At 52.3% G+C, this 16,667-nt stretch overlaps 2 protein-coding genes across 3 annotated transcripts; both read right to left on the minus strand.

Moving 5' to 3' along the window:
• Positions 1-2,632: 2,632 nt before the first annotated feature.
• Positions 2,633-4,342, minus strand: Nrn1l (neuritin 1-like). Its single transcript, XM_005403615.2, has 3 exons — positions 3,990-4,342; positions 3,150-3,282; positions 2,633-2,999 (listed from the first exon to the last, which is right to left on the minus strand). Exons 1-3 carry the CDS (start codon positions 4,063-4,065, stop codon positions 2,714-2,716), a joined length of 495 nt encoding a protein of 164 aa, XP_005403672.1. The 5' UTR covers positions 4,066-4,342; the 3' UTR covers positions 2,633-2,713.
• A 100-nt stretch (positions 4,343-4,442) lies between these two features.
• Edc4 (enhancer of mRNA decapping 4) lies at positions 4,443-16,293 on the minus strand. 2 transcript variants are annotated; one of them, XM_005403616.2, is made up of 29 exons: positions 15,994-16,293; positions 12,799-12,955; positions 12,286-12,397; positions 11,909-12,008; positions 11,455-11,644; positions 11,206-11,353; positions 11,014-11,118; positions 10,630-10,739; positions 10,463-10,546; positions 10,275-10,370; positions 10,082-10,184; positions 9,783-9,963; positions 9,608-9,680; positions 9,417-9,508; positions 9,151-9,338; positions 8,940-9,064; positions 8,695-8,848; positions 7,940-8,373; positions 7,753-7,857; positions 7,519-7,671; positions 7,402-7,438; positions 7,093-7,270; positions 6,830-6,985; positions 6,613-6,728; positions 6,357-6,522; positions 6,084-6,270; positions 5,771-5,990; positions 5,215-5,378; positions 4,443-4,982 (listed from the first exon to the last, which is right to left on the minus strand). In XM_005403616.2, the coding sequence occupies exons 1-29, from the start codon at positions 16,073-16,075 to the stop codon at positions 4,790-4,792; spliced, it is 4,209 nt and encodes a 1,402-aa protein (XP_005403673.1). In that variant the 5' UTR covers positions 16,076-16,293; the 3' UTR covers positions 4,443-4,789. The 2 variants fall into 2 exon arrangements, with proteins under 2 accessions (XP_005403673.1, XP_013359337.1); XM_013503883.1 differs by having other exon boundaries at positions 9,151-9,350.
• Positions 16,294-16,667: the final 374 nt, after the last annotated feature.

Genomic DNA, 16,667 nt, shown 5'->3' on the forward strand with positions numbered 1-16,667 from the left:
CAACAACAAAAAAAATGTATTGAACCCTGTGTATAGGTGGTGCTCTGGGCTCAGGGGAAGAGCACAGGCTCTGTAGTCAAGAGGTGTGTTGACGCAGGACATCCAGCCCACAGACTCCCCTTCTGAACAATAAGCTACTCCTCATCCATATAGCTACAGATGTGATAACACTATCACCATGATGCTCTGACCTGGGCAGCTGTGCCCAGAGCCCAGATAGCTTGGCCACCAGCCTATCCCTCTCCTCTAGCTTTGGGATAAAACACACAAAGCCCTTAAGCCCCTGGCTAGAGAGCAGATTCTTTCCCCCCTCACCACCCCCCTACCCAACCACTCCATGGAAGAGTAAGGACTTAGGGAGCAAAAAATCAGGGGGAAAGTAGGTCACAGTGGGAGGATGGTAATCCCCCAATAGCTAGCCAAAGCAGCTGGGCCCCTGCAGCAGCCAGCCTGCTTCTGCCTTCTACCAAGACTGGCTCTGGAAGACTTTGTGGCTCTGAAGTCCCACAGCATCCCTCTTAGCAGTATGCCCATTCTGAGGGGTCTGCCCTAAGATGGCCCATCTTCTGTACTGGGATCATTCCCAGTCCAAGTTCTTGATAACTGTAATAACTGTAACAGTTTATATACTGGATTTAAAGATTAAATCTCTCATTCTATATGCTTCACAAGTACACCCTTTATACCCAGGCCTAATTTGTCATAGACACAAAGAGGACACTTTACCCTTGAGGAGTCCACAGTGAGGAATTCTGACCTAGACTTAGACAATAACAAGTCAGTACTATCAGTACTGAGTTTTCCAGGGGCTACACAGACTGAGGTGGCTTTAATTCAGCTTGCAGTCAGGTTTAAGGAGTACTTCCTGGAGGTGATACTGAACAAGGAGTTCACCAGGAGGAAATGGGGAAGGGTGTTCCGAATTAAAAGGATAGATATACAAAGACGCAGAAGAATGAAACCTCTATTTTTCCTTCTGGACAATTCCAGTGGGCAAGGGGAGGGGCAGTGTGGGGAGGGCTTTTCTCTTGAAGCTTCCCCTTTGGGTGATAGGAGAAGATGGGCACTGACTGACAGAAATAGGGATAAAAGTCCAGGTGAATGAAGCACAGGAGCAAAAGCAGAGTAAGGGCAGAGAGAAGGAGTTAAGTGAGGCAGTGAGCTAGCCACCACAATGGGAGGATATTTAGGAATTATGGATGACACAGGATTCTTACACACCTGTGCAGAGGTCTCTGGAGACATCTGCCAGTCTGCGGCCTAAGCAAGGATCTCATCGGGCCTGACTCTGTCCTGAGGAGTGACAGCCTCAGTCCCAGCAAGGACTCCAGTGTAAGCCTGGCCTGCTGAACTCTGGAATCCCATGCCCTCCCCCATTGCTTTAGGTCTCCTAAAGTCCTCTCTGCTTCAGCTCACCTTTCCTGCATCACTTGGGTGGCATCCTTGTCTCCTATTACTCCCTAAGTGAGCACTGCTTTGCTTGTTGGAAGCCTCCCTTGTCCCCAAGGACTGGGTAGGTAGCTCTTTTTCGCTGCTCCATAGAGAGGCTGTAGGAGTAGACAGCTGGCTAATGCAGTGCCTTGTAAACAGGGAAAGGAGTTTATGGTAACATACAGTTTTTCAATTTAGAAAGTAGAAAATAAACTGGAAGGAGTGATAATAGAAACCGGTGGGGAGACTGTGGCAGTGCCTACACAAGTCATAAGGTGCATTAGGGTCACCCTTCCCTCTGAGGTCTTCTCCTGCCCCAGCTTCTATCCATGCTGATATTTTCCCTTCCTTTCCTCTCCAATGAAATATACCACACACGCTTTCCAAAGTTTCCCAAAAGCATTTTTGTTTTGTTTTGAGACAGTCTCACTGTGTAGTTCAGGCTGGTGCTGAACTCACTGTACAGTCCAGGCTGATCTTGAATTCTTGATCCTCTTGCCTTAGCCTCCCGAGGGCTGGGACTACAGGTGGCTGCCACCACGTCTGGTCCCCCCCCCCCGAAAATCTTATGAGACTGTTTTGATTCCATACTGTACACTTCTCAAAGAACAAGCTTGTAGAGAACAGGGGCCAGAGGATCACTCATCATAACCCAAGTTTCTACAGCTTCAAATCCTGTAAGGGCCTGAATGTGGACTCTAACAGGAGATTGCACCTTCTAGAACAGGACCCCTGGCCAAGAGGAGGCGGGGGCTGAGCATAGCACCTGAGTGTGTCTTCAGCAGAGGGAAGAGGAACTGAGATGTCAGGAGCCTGGAGGCAGAAAGGAGGCTAGGAAAAGGCCCTATATGCAGGGCAGGTTACCACCTCTCCAGGGACCATGATAGGAAGGGAAAGTAGGGCTAAGAGCTGGGCCTGAGAATCTTCCCCACAATCTGATCCCTCCACCCCAGCCAACCCAGGAAGCCAGAGAATGGCTGTGCATTCCGGCAGATTTTGGGTCTCCACCAGAACTCTTGGGACCTGCGAGTAATGGAAAGTTCTGTGCTGCAATAGGGGAAATGAATGTTTACAAGCAGGAAGATTGAGTCCCCAGTGGTGGCTCTAGGCCCCGCCCATCCCACACTGAGGATCAGCTTATGGGGGCCCCGGGCCCAAGCCAAGCGGCCGCAGCTGGGAGAAAAGAGAAGCTTAGTGCAAATATAAATACCTTTAATGAAAGCCTTGTACACTCTGCAGAGCCAGGATTGGAGGTGTAGTTGCTGTCACTAGCCCCTTCCTGCTAGGCCAGGGGCCCCAGGAGGCAAGCTAGAGTCAGAGCAGCGGCCAACAGGGAAGGTGTGGGGGCTGGGGCAGGTGCAGGCCCTGTCGCCCGCAACGTCTCCTGGTTGGTCTCTGGGCCAGCACCAGGCTCTCGGACGTGCACCGGGGCACCACACAGAGCATGCAAGTTATCTGGATTTGGGGCACGGCGAGCTTCTTGCTGTAGTGACTCCCACACGGCAGCTGCCTCCTCCGGGCAGCCAGAAAGAACCAAAGAGGCACAGGCGTGGAAGTCATTCCAGGACCTGTTAAGGAATGGGATTAGGGGAGTTGGGGTGGGCTGGGGGGTTAGGTGGGGTCAGGTTTGGGAGCAGGAAGGAAGAGGTTCATGCCCCGAGGGCGGCGTAGATTGGGCTGTGCCTCCCACCTGCCCACTGCCTCCCACCTTCACGTACCTGCAGATAGTCTCCAGGTCGCCTCCATGGCCCATGCTGTCCCCCAGACGGATGAGGCACTCCGCAAAGCCCTGGTATATGGTATCACAACGATTTGGACCCTCTGTGGCTGCTGCTAGGGGAGGTACAAGGACTGGGGGTGGGGGAGTGATAGAATGAGCCAGCCTGCCCCCAGCCCCCAGGGGCTTGTTTACCTGGGAATGCTCTCGAGAAGTGACTCAGCGTGAAAAGGGCACCCTAGGGAACTGAGCAGTAAGTCAGGGGATCAACTGCCTTGGTCCCCTTCAAAGCAGAACCCTTGGGATACAAGGGTGGGTGGAATATTGGTCCCAGGAGTTGAGTATGTACCTCCTCTAGGCTTTTGGAGCTCTAGATCAGGTAAGGATGGTCCATGGGAAGGAGTCAGGATAGCGTGGTGGGGTTAAGGGTCTGGAAGTATAGGACCACAGACATATGGGAATATCTCCGTAGCCTCCATGAGCTTTGCCTGACCTTCTACTTCCTCCCCAGATAGGTTATGTCTTAGATGAGATTGAACAGGATAGAAAGAGGTCGGGATCCAGGCCAGACCCTCACAGGGAACCTCAGGGATCCCATGGCTAGTCCAGGAATTCTGTCAGGGGCCATGGGCTCCCTTTACCAGAGGAGGGGTCCTTCCTCAACCAGAGCTCAGTTCATGCCTCACTTTTAATTCTGAAGCCACTGTCACACATTTCCAGAACCCTCATAACTCTTGTCCACCTTGGCCCCCAGCTCCCACACACACTCTATACCCAGCCTGGTAGGGGACCTGGCAAAAGGGGTGCAAGCCTGGACCAGGACCAGGGCCCCCACACTCACCAAATGGCACCAACAGCAACAGCCTCAGGACACGGGGTGGCTGCCTCCAGCAGCAGCAACAGCGGCAGCCGCGCATTGTCCCTGGCTGGGAGCCTAGTGAGGTAGCTACCAGCTGCTAGAGAGCAGCCTGTGCGCCCAGCCTCCAGAGGGAGGAACCATGATTGGATGGGAGGCTGGGGCGGGGCCTGAAGCCAGCTGACAGCTCCACCTCCAGTACCTAGATTGGCACAGAATGCAGCGACCCCATAGAGCAGAAAAGGCCAGAGGCACACAGGGTGACGAGTAGCCCTAGGTCCCTTGCACCAGAGTTTGAAAGGATTATCATGGAAAGTAGTTGAATAGATGAGTGGGTAATTATGCTCCACAGGTGGGTGTATACTGACCTCCTCCCCACAGGGAGAAAAGAGGGCAATTTCAAGTTACATCAAAGACACACCAAACTCATACACATACTCCATTTTATTCAAAAAGCATTTAATTGAATTTCTCAATGTTTTTCAAAAACAAAAAAGTCCAAATTGGAGGTAAAAAGGAACATGGAAAACTCAGGTGGTGTCACAATCTCGGGGTCATGCTCCAGGCACGGCAGAACCCAAGAAGGCATAGTACCTGCTCTGGGCCCAGCCTAACCTGGTGGCTACCACAATCTGTAGACCACAGCCACTGCATCCTGTCCCCCACCCCTAACTACCCAGGGTGGAGGCCCGAGCAGGTAAATAGCAGACACAACCCCACCTTGGCCTAGGCCTGTCTGCTGGCCTTCAGTGTCACCCCACCCCTTCACAAGGCAGGCTTAGCTGCTAAGGGAGGCTGGGGGTCACAAGGCCATGTAGCATCAAGCTGAGACGCCGGGCTGCTTTCCCAAGTGAGTTGTGTGGCTCAGCCTGCAGGAACTGGAAGAGTTTCTGTCGAACCTGGGCCATGACTGAGCCCATATGGTCTCGAGTGATGGGGTCACTGTGGTCCAGGTGCATCACAGCTTCTTCCAGATAGCTGGGGGTAGGTTAAAAAGGACAGGCTACAGATGGAAATGCCCCCTGGTGGCACTGCTGCAAAGAAGGCTTGGTGGCAAGGGAAATCTCTAAACCTCAGATGGATAGAGGTGGAGATGAGTGGAGAAAATTAAGGATCGGAGTCAGGCAGGAGTGGGATTTCTGCTTTGAACTGCTCCCTCCCCATCTCTACTCCCCAGCTCACCTGCTAATGCCTGACCACCCTCACTTACCTGAGCTTGAGGTCAGTTCTAGTGCCAAGGTCAGATGCCAGCTGCTGGATGAGGGAAAGGAGCACAGGCTGGGAAAGTGGGCAAGGTGGCTGTCCAAAAACCTGGGCTGGGTCTACAGTTTCACACACATACAGCACCAGGTTCAGGTCAGCGGCAGTCAGTGCCTGAGGACAGAACAGGGCAGCAGCATTTATAACTAATATCAGGAAGGAATGCCTGTTTGTCTAGTATGTGGCTTGGAGGAGGAAAATAACAAAGAGGGGTACTGAGAGCTCCAAAGGGGATGCTCAGGGACCCGGAGAGAGTACTACAGGGCTATATATGGTACACTAGAAAATCAAAAGATCAGAAAAAGTTTCCTGAGGAGAGTGATCATTGGGCAAAGTGAATTAAAGAGGTCTGTAACAAAGGAGAAACACAGACAATGGCCTGGAAACCAAAGAGAACCAAAACAGTCCTCTAGACAGCCCAGAGGCTGGTGGAGAGTGTGGAATGTATGATGGGTGAGCCTTGTCAGGAGATACTTAACCCTGACTAGCACCAAACATAGTCATACCTGCTGGAAGGCCTGATTGAGGTGGCCCTGTTGCAGCAGCTGCAGGATATGAGCTTGCTGGGCATGGCAATCAAGGTGGGAAGAGGGAACAGGTGTGCCTGCAGCTGAGCGCATGGCCTGCATAATGCTGGAGGTGACGGCAGCCTGCTGCTCCTTCAGTGCCACACTCACTTCACCCTTAACAATACGCTGTACCTGTGCTAAAATTGACTCCTGCAGGCTGCAAAGAAAGGAAAGTGAGGCAGAAGTGGCTAGGAATACCATCCTGCCTCTTCCCAAACCCACCACTGTGTCCAGAGCCCTGCCCACATACCTGCCCACAGCTACGTGCAACTGGTGCTGCACCTCAGCCCGAACACTGCTGGATACAGTGGCTGCCATCTGCTCCGTGGCATTCTGGAGTGTGCTGACCAGGCCCCGAAGCTGGGCCAGTACAGGCTCCCTGGCCTCCTGTTCCCGTACTTTCCGGCTCTTCATGTGGCTCTCTAGCTGCTGTAAGTCTGAAGGGGTTACCATGGAGAATGTAAGAGGGGTGATAGTAGAAGAGCATTCCACCTCCTACCTTGGGTCTTATGACCCTACTTACATTCCTGTGTGCCTAGCCGGAAGCTATCATTGATCTGCTGGAACATGGCCTGACAACTCTTCTCAAAGGCTGGCAGTACCACACTCTGAAAGGCTTCACGATAGGCAGCTTGCATTGGCCCCTGTAATGTGTCTGCAGCAGCCCGGGCAATGGCATCTGTCAAGTTCTGGGGTAAAGGAAGGGGCCCAGTTGAAAGCCCAACCTGACCTGACAACAACCCCTTCCCCTCTCCTCCAATCCTGGGCCCCTACAGTACCTTGGACTTGAGTAGCTTGGAGATGTTCTCTTTTATACTGCCTTCTACAGCTGTGAGCTTGGTAGCCACTGAATTGTTCAGTTGGCCAGCCACAGGCTCCAGACTCCTGGTGACACCTGGGGCCATGGGAGGAGAGGAAGGTGGACTCAGAAAAGCTTGACAGGTACCCTGTTCTCCCACCGGGCCCACCCAAACAAAGTCTCCATGCAAAACTCACATGGAGGAACCGTCTTCTTGATCTCATCCCGTACGCTGCGCTCTAGCCGCCCAGCAACAGCTGAAGACAGTGCCTGGGACAGCTGCTGTGTCAGCTGCTCCTGTAACTGCCCACCCCACTGCTGCCCCTCGGCCAGTGCCCGCTCCAGCCGCCTCTCTGCATTTTAGCTAAGGAAAAGGCCTGAAGCATCTCCCATACCCCTTCCTAGTATGCTCCTTCCAAGAATGCTGCCCCTGCCTCTCTGCCATGACCCTCAAGGATACGTTCTTGCTCATGCCGTGTCTCAAGGGCACGTTCTACATGGCCTGTGACAGTGCTCTGCAGGCCTTCAAGTTGGGTGCACAAACGCTGCAGTAGCTCTTCTTGGCTGTGCCGTAGCTCTGCCAGCTCTCTCTGCTGCTGCCAAATTAGTGCTGGCCAGTCCTCAGTGGGCTCTGCTACCTGTCATAGCACTGACAGTCACATGATGGCTCCTCTACCCATCCCTAGCCACTAGACAAGGGAGTGACCTAGAGTCCCTCCCACCCTCACAGGGTAGGGTCCCAGAGGTAGAAAGGTGTATGATCATTTACCTGGTGCTCTGTGAGCCGGGATCCCACAGCTAAATCCCTGCCATAGGCAAGAGGAACTTTAGGCCATGTCAGGCAGCCTAGATACACCCCGCTCCTTGGCCCCAGAATCCCCCATACCCATCATCCTTCTTGCTTTTCCTTTTGAGCTTGGGTGAGGTACGAGGAGATCCCTTGGACTTCCAGTCCTTGGCAGGCACCCGGGGAGTGGTAATTTTGGTTCCAAAGCCTGCTGAGGCAGAGGCAAGGCTGGCCACCTCATCATCATGGTCACTGTGGGAAGGGCAAACAGGAGGTAAACACATGCCCACTTGTTGACCTCTTGTAAAGGAATTGCTATAAGGTGGTACCCACCTTTGTTCAGCACTAGTGTCCTGGCTGTCATGTTGTTGCAGAAGATGATAAGGTGGTCGGTGGAAGGCCAAGCTTTTGTGCTTTTCCTGGAGGCCATTCCGGGGGCTGCGGGGACAGGTCAACTCAGCAGCGGATCATTCTGAGGCCCCCTCCCACCAGCATACCTTCCCCCTCCCATGTTCCTCACCTTTCTGCCAGGGTGCTACAGGTCTCACGAGTAATGTCAGGTGCTGTAGGCCAGACCTGACTATCAGAGGTTGCAGCCTCCTGGGTCAAGGCTGCCTCTAGGAGGGAGGGGGTACTATGGCGATCCCCATCCCCAGGACCGACATCCAGGCTAAGCTGAGGACCAAGCTCAGGCCCTGGCCGGGGCCGTGGAGAGAGCAGGTGTAGTGCTGAGGCAGCTGAGGCCATACTGTCTGGCTCAAGGCCCTCAGGAGCAGAGGAACCAAAGCCACGGGACAGGGCCTCAGACGCAATCTCAGGGATGTCCTGCGACAGGGCAGTAGAAGCCGAGGAAATAACATCAGGGGAACGGGTGCGACTCGGGGAGGCCTGAGGGAGCCCCAGAGGCTCCACTTCCTGCAGGTCCAGGGATAGTGCAGAGGCAGCAGTAGATACCTGAGGGCCAAAGGTAAGGGCTTAGGTGTTAGGAGGTAGGGGACCACAGAATTACGGCACTGATATTAATTGTATTGAGAGGTGATAGTGCCCAGGAGATGCAGGTAAAAAATAGGGCCACAGCCCAGGAGAGAAGGTGGGGATGGGGAGGCTGAGGATATGCCCTCCAAGAAACAGGGAAGGCTGACATAATCTCTAGGAAAACATGGATAATCTGAGGCAAAGGGTCAGCAGAAAAAGTGTGTGGGAGGAAAATGTCAGCAACCTTCCCTGCTGCCACCCACCAGCTACCCAGCTCTTCATATACATGTACACACACACCTGTCCAGACCCCTTAGAAGTCAATTTGTCAGCTGGACCTGGGACCAGGCCAGGAAGGAGGTTACGTGGGCTTCCCTGCAGGCTGCTGCTGCTGTTCATTGTCAGACCTCCATCCAGCTGCAGCTTTGGGCTCAAGGTCAGCTCTTCAGGTGGTCTGGTAGCGGGAAGGCTGGGTGTCAGCAGTCAGAGCTTGGCAAAACCTGGTACTAGTCTCTGCTATCCCCTAGCTTTGACCTTTACCTCACCTGGGCAAGGGGGGGTCCACAGTTGAGGTGCTGCTCACGGCAGACACAGCTGTGAGAGAGCTGCTGCTGCTGCTGCTGCTACTACTGCTGCTGCTATTGCTGCTGCTGCTAGGGGATGCAGTGATCTGAGGAGATGTAGAGAATGAGCATTGTGGCCTTTGGGCAGGGCATTCTCAAGTCCCCCTGTAGGGGCTTGGGGTAGGGGGAGTACCTGCTGCAGAGAGGCAGTGGGTGTCATGAAGGCATCAGGGGTCATCAACTTGGGCTTCGTCTCACTGCTCAGGCTAAGGAAATCAGCAGGTGCAGGCAGCTCCACAATTCGTCGGAGGTCAGGCTGGGAACCATGAGTGGCTGACCCTAGGCCTTCAGAACCTAGTTCGGGCCGAGACTCTCCAAAGGCTGTGGGGAAAGCTGCCACTTGACTCAGATCTCTGACCTCACTCAGTCCAACCTGCCTCCCTCTCACCCCTTACTCACCAAAGTCTTCATGGGCAGTGTGAGTGGGGAGTGGGGCCACCACATCAGGGTTCAGCTGTGGCTGGAATCGGATCTGAACATCTTGAAGTGCCCTATAGGAAGAGAAATGAGAAAAAGAGATTGCTCAAAGGGGCCAGTGTCAATAGAGAGGGAGAGGGGCACAGAGTGCAGGGCCTCCCTGACATACTCACTTAGTATGCACACAGAAGAGCTTGATGAGCACACCAGCTGCAGACTCCATAGCACCAGTTCCATGAGAACCCTCTGAAAGGACAGTATGGATAATTAGGTCCCTGGCCCACTTTGTGTCTCAGCACCCACCCCACACACACACCAATTTACAGTCCTGACCCTAGGGCAGCTTACCAGCCCCCAGGCTGTCATTCTCTTCCTCAGCAGGCAGCACCTCAGTGTGCCGCAGCCGACAGCGACTCACAACCTGGATCCCAAAGCTTAACACAGGATGAGTGAGCAGGAACTCTGAGATGGAGCTGAAGCAGGCACGTCCTTCCTCCTGGTTCTGCAGCAGCTCCATCACGTAGAGAACCTGTACAGGTGGCACATTCCTAGCTGAGCTCAGAGGCTATGTGGGTTGTGGATGTGTTATGCACTCCAGCTCTTCTCAATGACACTGGCTCTGCCCAGGGTTCCTCATGGAAGCCTACCTTCCGTTGCACATCGCTGAGAATGAGGTATTCTGCTGAGAGATCCAAGCAAACCTTGAGGCTAGGTGGCACACTCACTGAGCTGAAGATATCTGGGGAGAAGCTACCGAAGAAACAGATTAAATGAGACTAAAACTTCAAAAAAGCCATATGCCCACCCCCACCCGCTCTCAATCCCCCAGCTTCTGCTTACCGAATGGTCTGCAGGCAGGTCCAAGATACTGTGCACCACATCTTCAGCTCCCGATTCTGGTCAGCGCCAGTAATGAGGAATCTCCAGAAAGGGACCCTGCAAAGCAACAAGTAATTGAGTGGTTGGCTGGAGTCCCAGCTAGGAGCCCACAGTTTACCCAGCACCCACTGGCCTGCCCACTCACTCACTCAGGGTCCTGTTTCTTATGGTTGTCACAGAACAGAAGGCAGGAAAGGGGCCGTCCATCATGAGGCTTCCATTCATGTAAACACCTACAGGCACGCAGATGAAGGACTTGAGAGAGTGATCTGGTTCCCTTCCTAGGCAGATCTAGGTTCGTCAGGCCTTGCCTTACCTTGGCTCATCTTGCCCCTCAATGTAGATCTGCCAGAACTTGACATAGCCATCGTGACTTGCAGTAGCCAGGACAGTTCCATCAGGAGAGAGGGCTCCTTCACTTAGGCACTGGGAAGAACCCAAAGAGCTTTACTACCTGTCCAGAGTAGGGAATGAACTCTTTCCATATGAAGATGGTAGTAAGCTGGGCTGACCACAGTGGACTCACACATTTGCATGACTAACTGAATGAGTAAGAGAAGACCAAACTTGCAAGGCACAACTTGGTTAGGAGTGAGTTCCACGGGTGAGACCATTTTGTGCTCAGAGTACAGATACAGGGAATAGATGAGGGGCATAAGAAAGAAAGGGAGGGCAAAGAGGCACTCAGCTGCAGGCCTACCGTGCTGTGGCCTTTTACCACAATGAAGCCCTGCTTGATTTGGCTGGCATCCACAGGCCAGGTGCTGTGGTTAGAACGGAGCATATCCAGGTCCCAGACCTCAGCCTAGAGGAACACAGAGGTGAGCGTTCAGCCCAAGCACAAAAAGTATGGTTGCTCTGTTGCTTCCTTCACCATGCCCAGCCTCCTCACCCGGTCTTCATGCAGCAGGGCCACAGTTGGGCTGCTTTCCTCACAGCACTCCTCACTTTCCTCAGGGATGAAGGGGCACCAAATGATCCTTCGGAAGTGGTTTAGTGGTGAGCCCTCTGGCTGCCGGATGTGGACTAAGATTTCTTCTCTGAGCAGGATGTTAAGGACTAGGTAGATAGATGATAAGGTATGTCTGGCAAGCCCTGCTCTGCCCACCCATTTGCAGTTCCCATGCCCAGGAATGGATACTGAATTTTGCCATTAACCAGAGCCAAACGCCACACAAACAGGTTGCCTGCCTCATCCAAGCAGGCCAGCTGTGGAGAGTTGAGGTGTGCAAAAGCGAGATCAGCCACACTGCCTGTGAAGCCCTTGAGCAGGATCCGTTCTGAAGTGCTGACACTGATCACTCGCACCATTGCTGAGCCATTATTGGCAGCTGGAATCAGAAGAGCAGGGGGCCATGAGCAGGCAGCCAGGCCCAGGAAGGAGAAGTCCTGCCCTTGCCTGCCTCACTACTACTGCCATCATCTCAAGCTTGGTTTTCCCACCCAGTTCTCCTAGACCTGGTAGAGTAGAGAAGCCCAGATAAGATCTCTGTTGTACCTCTAAGGTCTGAGTGGGATGAGTGGACCGACACTGGACCTGAATCTCTGGGGCTTCTAGTATAGAACAATTCCTGTGCCCTCCTGTCCCTACTCACCTCGAATAGCATAGGCCAAGAAGGAGTTGGACACAGCAATCAGGTTGCCATAGTAGTACTTCTGCTCCCAGTCATACTTGGCAACAGGCTGGATTTTCACCTGAGAACTCAGAATGAGGAAGGTTGAAGACGTGGAGGACTGAGATAACTTCCCAGACCTTAGGAAATCCCAAACAACCCTAGGAGAGGTTACAGGTACAAACCCAGCAACCCATGGCAATTTCCCACAGAGGCCTGCCAGCCAGCCCTAGCTTCCTAAAACTGAGGCACACTACTTGTGACATGGTGACCTTCACACAAAGTGGCAGTATGGGAGAGAAGGGAGAGGCTAGGTGTGTTCTTATACACTATACAGGCTATGGCATTCAGGTACCTACCTTGTTGCTCCCCCGAGCCTTGCTTGAAATGCTGGAGTCACTGCTGGCCACAATCTCTACCTCCTTGGCCAAAATCCCGATGCAAGTGGAGCTATCATCTCCAGGGAGGCAGCTGGAAAGAGGGGTACATAAACTTTATCTCAATGGCAGGAATAGAAGAGAAGACATAGCCATCTGGTAAGGATGTACAGTCCTAATAGCCAATGCTTGGTGCACTTGGTGTACAATGCTTGGTGCAGTTGCTTGGCTTGCTCACCTTTCTGTTTAGGAATGACCCTAAGCATCTTTTTCTCTTTTTTTTCCCTAAGCACCTCATTAGGCATCCAGCCAAACACTTAGGCTATCTCACCTCTCCTCCTAGTGGAAGCTCAATGTGGTTAAAAGTACTTTGCCCCAGGTCACCCAGAGGGAGAAAAGCAGAGAGTACTGGCCCCTCTCGCTGTCATCTCATGCTTTTGGCTAGCACATGCACAAAGACACCATTAACACCACTGCCATCTTCCAGATACTCACATGACCTGCTTCTCCTGCAGGTTAATCGGTGGCATGGTCCGAAGACCAGGCTTGTTTGCTGAGGTACCATCACCTGAGCAGAGGGGGTCTGGTACCAGGAGCCCATTGAGGTCCCCATTGTAGGCACTGGATTGCCGCCGGCTCTCGGCACTGGAGCCTGGAGACAGAGACAACCAAGACAAGGTTGTTACCACCCACCAAGGTTGTTCTACCTGCCCACTAGCCTCTCCCACAGGGCTTCCTTCCATACCATGAGAAGCTCTACAAACATTCAACTGAGCATGGTATATCTTTGGGAAGGAGGGTCCTTTGTTCATCTCTCAGCCCATAAATGCTGATATATGTTAAGACCAAACATAAGTATGAAACTCTTCTACCTGGGAGAGGGATATGAGCCATCAAAGATAATCTGATGGGGGTGGGGATATAGTTTGTAGTAGGCCGCGTGCCTACTACAATTCCTAGCACTGAAAAAAAAATGGTCCCTCTGAAGCCTGTTAATACTCATGCCTAGGTCAGGAAAGAGGAACTCTGTGTAGTCCTTGAGGGAGGGCATGGGAAGAATCAGGAAAGCCTTCAAAGAGGCACCATCATAGACAATGTATTCAGAGCATCCAAATACAGAAAGAATGGAGGAAAGCTGGGCAAGGTGGCACATGCCTGTAATCCCAGCACTCAGGAGGCTGAGGCAGGAGGATCATTGTGAATTCGAGACCAGCCTGGGCTACAAAGTGAGCTCAAGGCCAGCCTGAACTGCATAGCAAGACCCTATCTCAAAAAAGACAAAAAAAAAAAAAAGAACGGAGGGAAAACAAGGCTGCAGAGGCCTTAGGCATGATGCTGAAACTCTCCCTGTGGATAATGCCTCTTTCTTTGTTGTTGTTGAAGTGCTAGAGATCGAACCAAGGGCCTTGCACATGGTAGACAAGTGCTGTACCACTGAGCCACACCCCCAAGCCTCAGAAAAAAATTTTAAAGGAGGTGATATTGTCAGTTCTGGTGAGTGGACTGACTGCTCTAAGGTAGCATACAGAATATTTGAGAATCTGGGGGAGAGATATCAGGACCTACACCAAGGTAATAACAGGGCCTGAAGAGAAGAGGGGCTCCTAAGCCATGAAAAGGCACAGACAAAAATGGAAATAAAAATTAAGAAAGGGACCTGTCTCACACAGAAATGGCTCAGAAGAAGCCAGGTGGGGCAGGTAAAATCAGGAGAAATGGACATGAAGAAGCTGGACAAAGAGAGAAACTTAGCCAGGCATGGTGGCACATGCTTGTAATCCTAGCACTTGGGAGACAGGAGGATCGCTGAGTTCGAGGCCACCCTGGACTACACAGCAAGTTCAAGGCCAGCCTCGACTACATAGTAAGACCCAATCTTAAAAAAAAAAAAAAAAAAAACAGAGAGAGAGAAACTATAGAGTGGGGTGTAGAGTTAGGACATAGCGTTTCAGTTGTTTGCAATGGCTGGTTTTCAAACATTCTCATTGGCTCTGACACCACTGCCTGTCTGAACTCAAAGGCAGCAAGGAGACTACAGCTTCAAGAACACAGCCAGTTTCCATCATAAAACAGTATTTAAAAAAAGCAAAACAGGGCTGGGGATATAGCTCAGCAGCACAAGCGCCTGCCTTGTAAGCATAAGGTCCTGAGTTTGATTCCTGGTACCACCCCCACCCCCTAAAAAAGAAGAGATTTAAAAACAAAACAAAACAGTACAAGATTTGATTTGGTTATTCAATGTGAGAGGATGAACAAGACTATGTAGTAAAAGAGAATCATGTGCCAATCAATAAAGGAGTTTTGAGGAAAGCCACTTTACTAGGATCATAGCCACTTTAGGTGCTCAAGGATAACCTGACACACCCTCCCCACAAGGCAGTCTACCATGATGATAAGCAAACAGCAGGCCCAGAGTGTGCATGGTTAACCATGCTAGGCTCTAACAAATGTCTGGAGTGTAGTCTGCTTGGCAGATAATAGGAAAAAGAGGCACAAGCCATACTGATGAGTTAAGGGAACACACACTCCAGGTGTGGAACAAAGGGTCCATGGTCTCAAACAGTAATGGACTTTTTCAAAGAGTATGGATTAGCTAATTCCACTCAGAGAGAGCACCAGTACCTGCTTCAGAAGCAGCCAGTCTGGGGCTCCCAGTTGGTCAGAACAAGTTGTGAGGAAACATTAATTCTCAGCAGTGGCCACTGCACATCCACATCACCACAAGCAAGTCCTTCAACCACTACAACTTTTTCTGGATGCCAGGAAACTCAGTGCTTTCACATGTGCTATTTCCTCTTCATAATATATGGCTTCTACATAGGTGTCTTAGGTGGCTTTCCTGACACCCAACTCTTGTCCATATTATAAGACCTAGCCTATACCCACTCCTGTCTGTATTGAGACCTACCCTAAACAGTCTCCTCTCTCAGACTTGTACTCTGCAATTCCAGTCCCCCCTCAACATCCACCCGCTTCTTATCATAGTACCAAAGCAATCCTCTTTTACAATGGCAATACTCTACTGCAACCCTGTTATCTCTGTGTCCTGTCAGCAAGAGCAGTTTGAGGGTATTACTAGAAGCCCAAGTAAAATTTGAATGGGAACAAATTAGGCTTGCATATGCTTGAAGACTAATCTAGGGCCTTGCAATCTGTGATTTGCGTTCATCCCAGAAAGAACACGGAATTGTCGAGGGCCGCCTTCCTCTAGCAAAACCATCTCAAAACAACACCAGGTCTGAAGTCTGCTTTCCAGTGGAAAAGGCAAGCTGTAGAGGGGAACAGGAGGCTCTGCAGCACAGCGCTTAAACTCTAGGCCCAGAACTGGAAAAAGAGCCCCGCGCCGGCCGTGTGAACCATAGCGAAAGGATAGTGGCGCTGGGCCAGTCTCAGGAACATCAGTCTTTGGGCCAGAAAACCATAAGGGGCAGGCGGATTATTCAGAGAAAGAGGCTCACCTTCAGCCGAGACGCTGAAGGACAAGGTAGAAGCCTCTGGCGCCAGAATGGGGAGGGGGTCGCACCCAGGAGGCTGCGCCATTCGCGGAGTATGCTCAGAGATCTATGACTCTACTCGTGCGCCCTCACTAGCCGCACAGATTTAAGAGATCTACAGGCCCCGAGGGCGGTTCAAACCCACACCACCAGTCTTCCTGCCTGCAGAGGGGCCACCCCGGCTATATTCGCTCACCCGCCGCGGGCCGGTCCAGCTTAAGGATGTCCCGCAGGTGCTGCGTGGCGTCCTCGATGTCGATGCTCGCGCAGGAGGCCATGGGCTGGGCCGCGGGCGCCCTGCCCGCACTGCGTTCCTTCCGCTGCTGCCGCGCACCCCCCAGCCTCACCCAGCCGCGACCCCCTCCCCCCTCCGACAACAGGACGCCGGTCACTACACGGGAACCAAAGACTGATACTAAACTGCCGCCTGCACCGCGTCCCTTAGCCGGACCAACCCCACCAACCGCCTCCACTTCCGGCTCCCATGAGCCTGCACTCCCGGAACCTGCGAAGGCCGGAGAAGAAAGGTTCCGGGCTGAGGGTGAATGACATAACCCCCGCCCAGGCCCTATCCCTTCATTCGCTGTCCTTCCCCTGTGCCCACAGAGTCGGGGAAGTTTCACAAGACTAAGGCAGAACAAATGCCCTCTGTGTTGAGGAATGGGACGCCCAAAACTGTACCTGCCTCGGGAGATCCCACCCAGTCCCTACCCACTCTATGACGAATTCTCCCTAAGACCTGATCCAAGATGCAGTTCCTCAGTCTGACAGGAACAAATTGAACTGATTGCTTATCTCCCCTTTGGGAAATGGGCTGTAGTAACCCGGGAATTGTAAGGGCAGGGGACATGTTCTCAAAAATGTCATTGT

This window comes from Chinchilla lanigera, unplaced genomic scaffold (assembly GCF_000276665.1).
Source record: "Chinchilla lanigera isolate Chin_1 unplaced genomic scaffold, ChiLan1.0 scaffold00083, whole genome shotgun sequence".
Lineage (NCBI taxonomy): Eukaryota > Metazoa > Chordata > Mammalia > Rodentia > Chinchillidae > Chinchilla > Chinchilla lanigera.

Coding starts and splice junctions, on each gene's coding strand:
- Nrn1l (XM_005403615.2), bottom strand. CDS start 4,065: ATGCGCGGCTGCCGCTGTTGCTGCTGCTGGAGGCAGCCACCCCGTGTC. Junction 3,283..3,989: donor GTTGCTGTTGGTGCCATTTG/GTGAGTGTGGGG, acceptor CCCCACCCCCAG/TCCTTGTACCTCCCCTAGCA. Junction 3,000..3,149: donor GACCTGGAGACTATCTGCAG/GTACGTGAAGGT, acceptor ATTCCTTAACAG/GTCCTGGAATGACTTCCACG.
- Edc4 (XM_013503883.1), bottom strand. CDS start 16,075: ATGGCCTCCTGCGCGAGCATCGACATCGAGGACGCCACGCAGCACCTG. Junction 6,729..6,829: donor CAAGAAGACGGTTCCTCCAT/GTGAGTTTTGCA, acceptor CCATGGCCCCAG/GTGTCACCAGGAGTCTGGAG. Junction 4,983..5,214: donor AGAACTGACCTCAAGCTCAG/GTAAGTGAGGGT, acceptor ACCTACCCCCAG/CTATCTGGAAGAAGCTGTGA.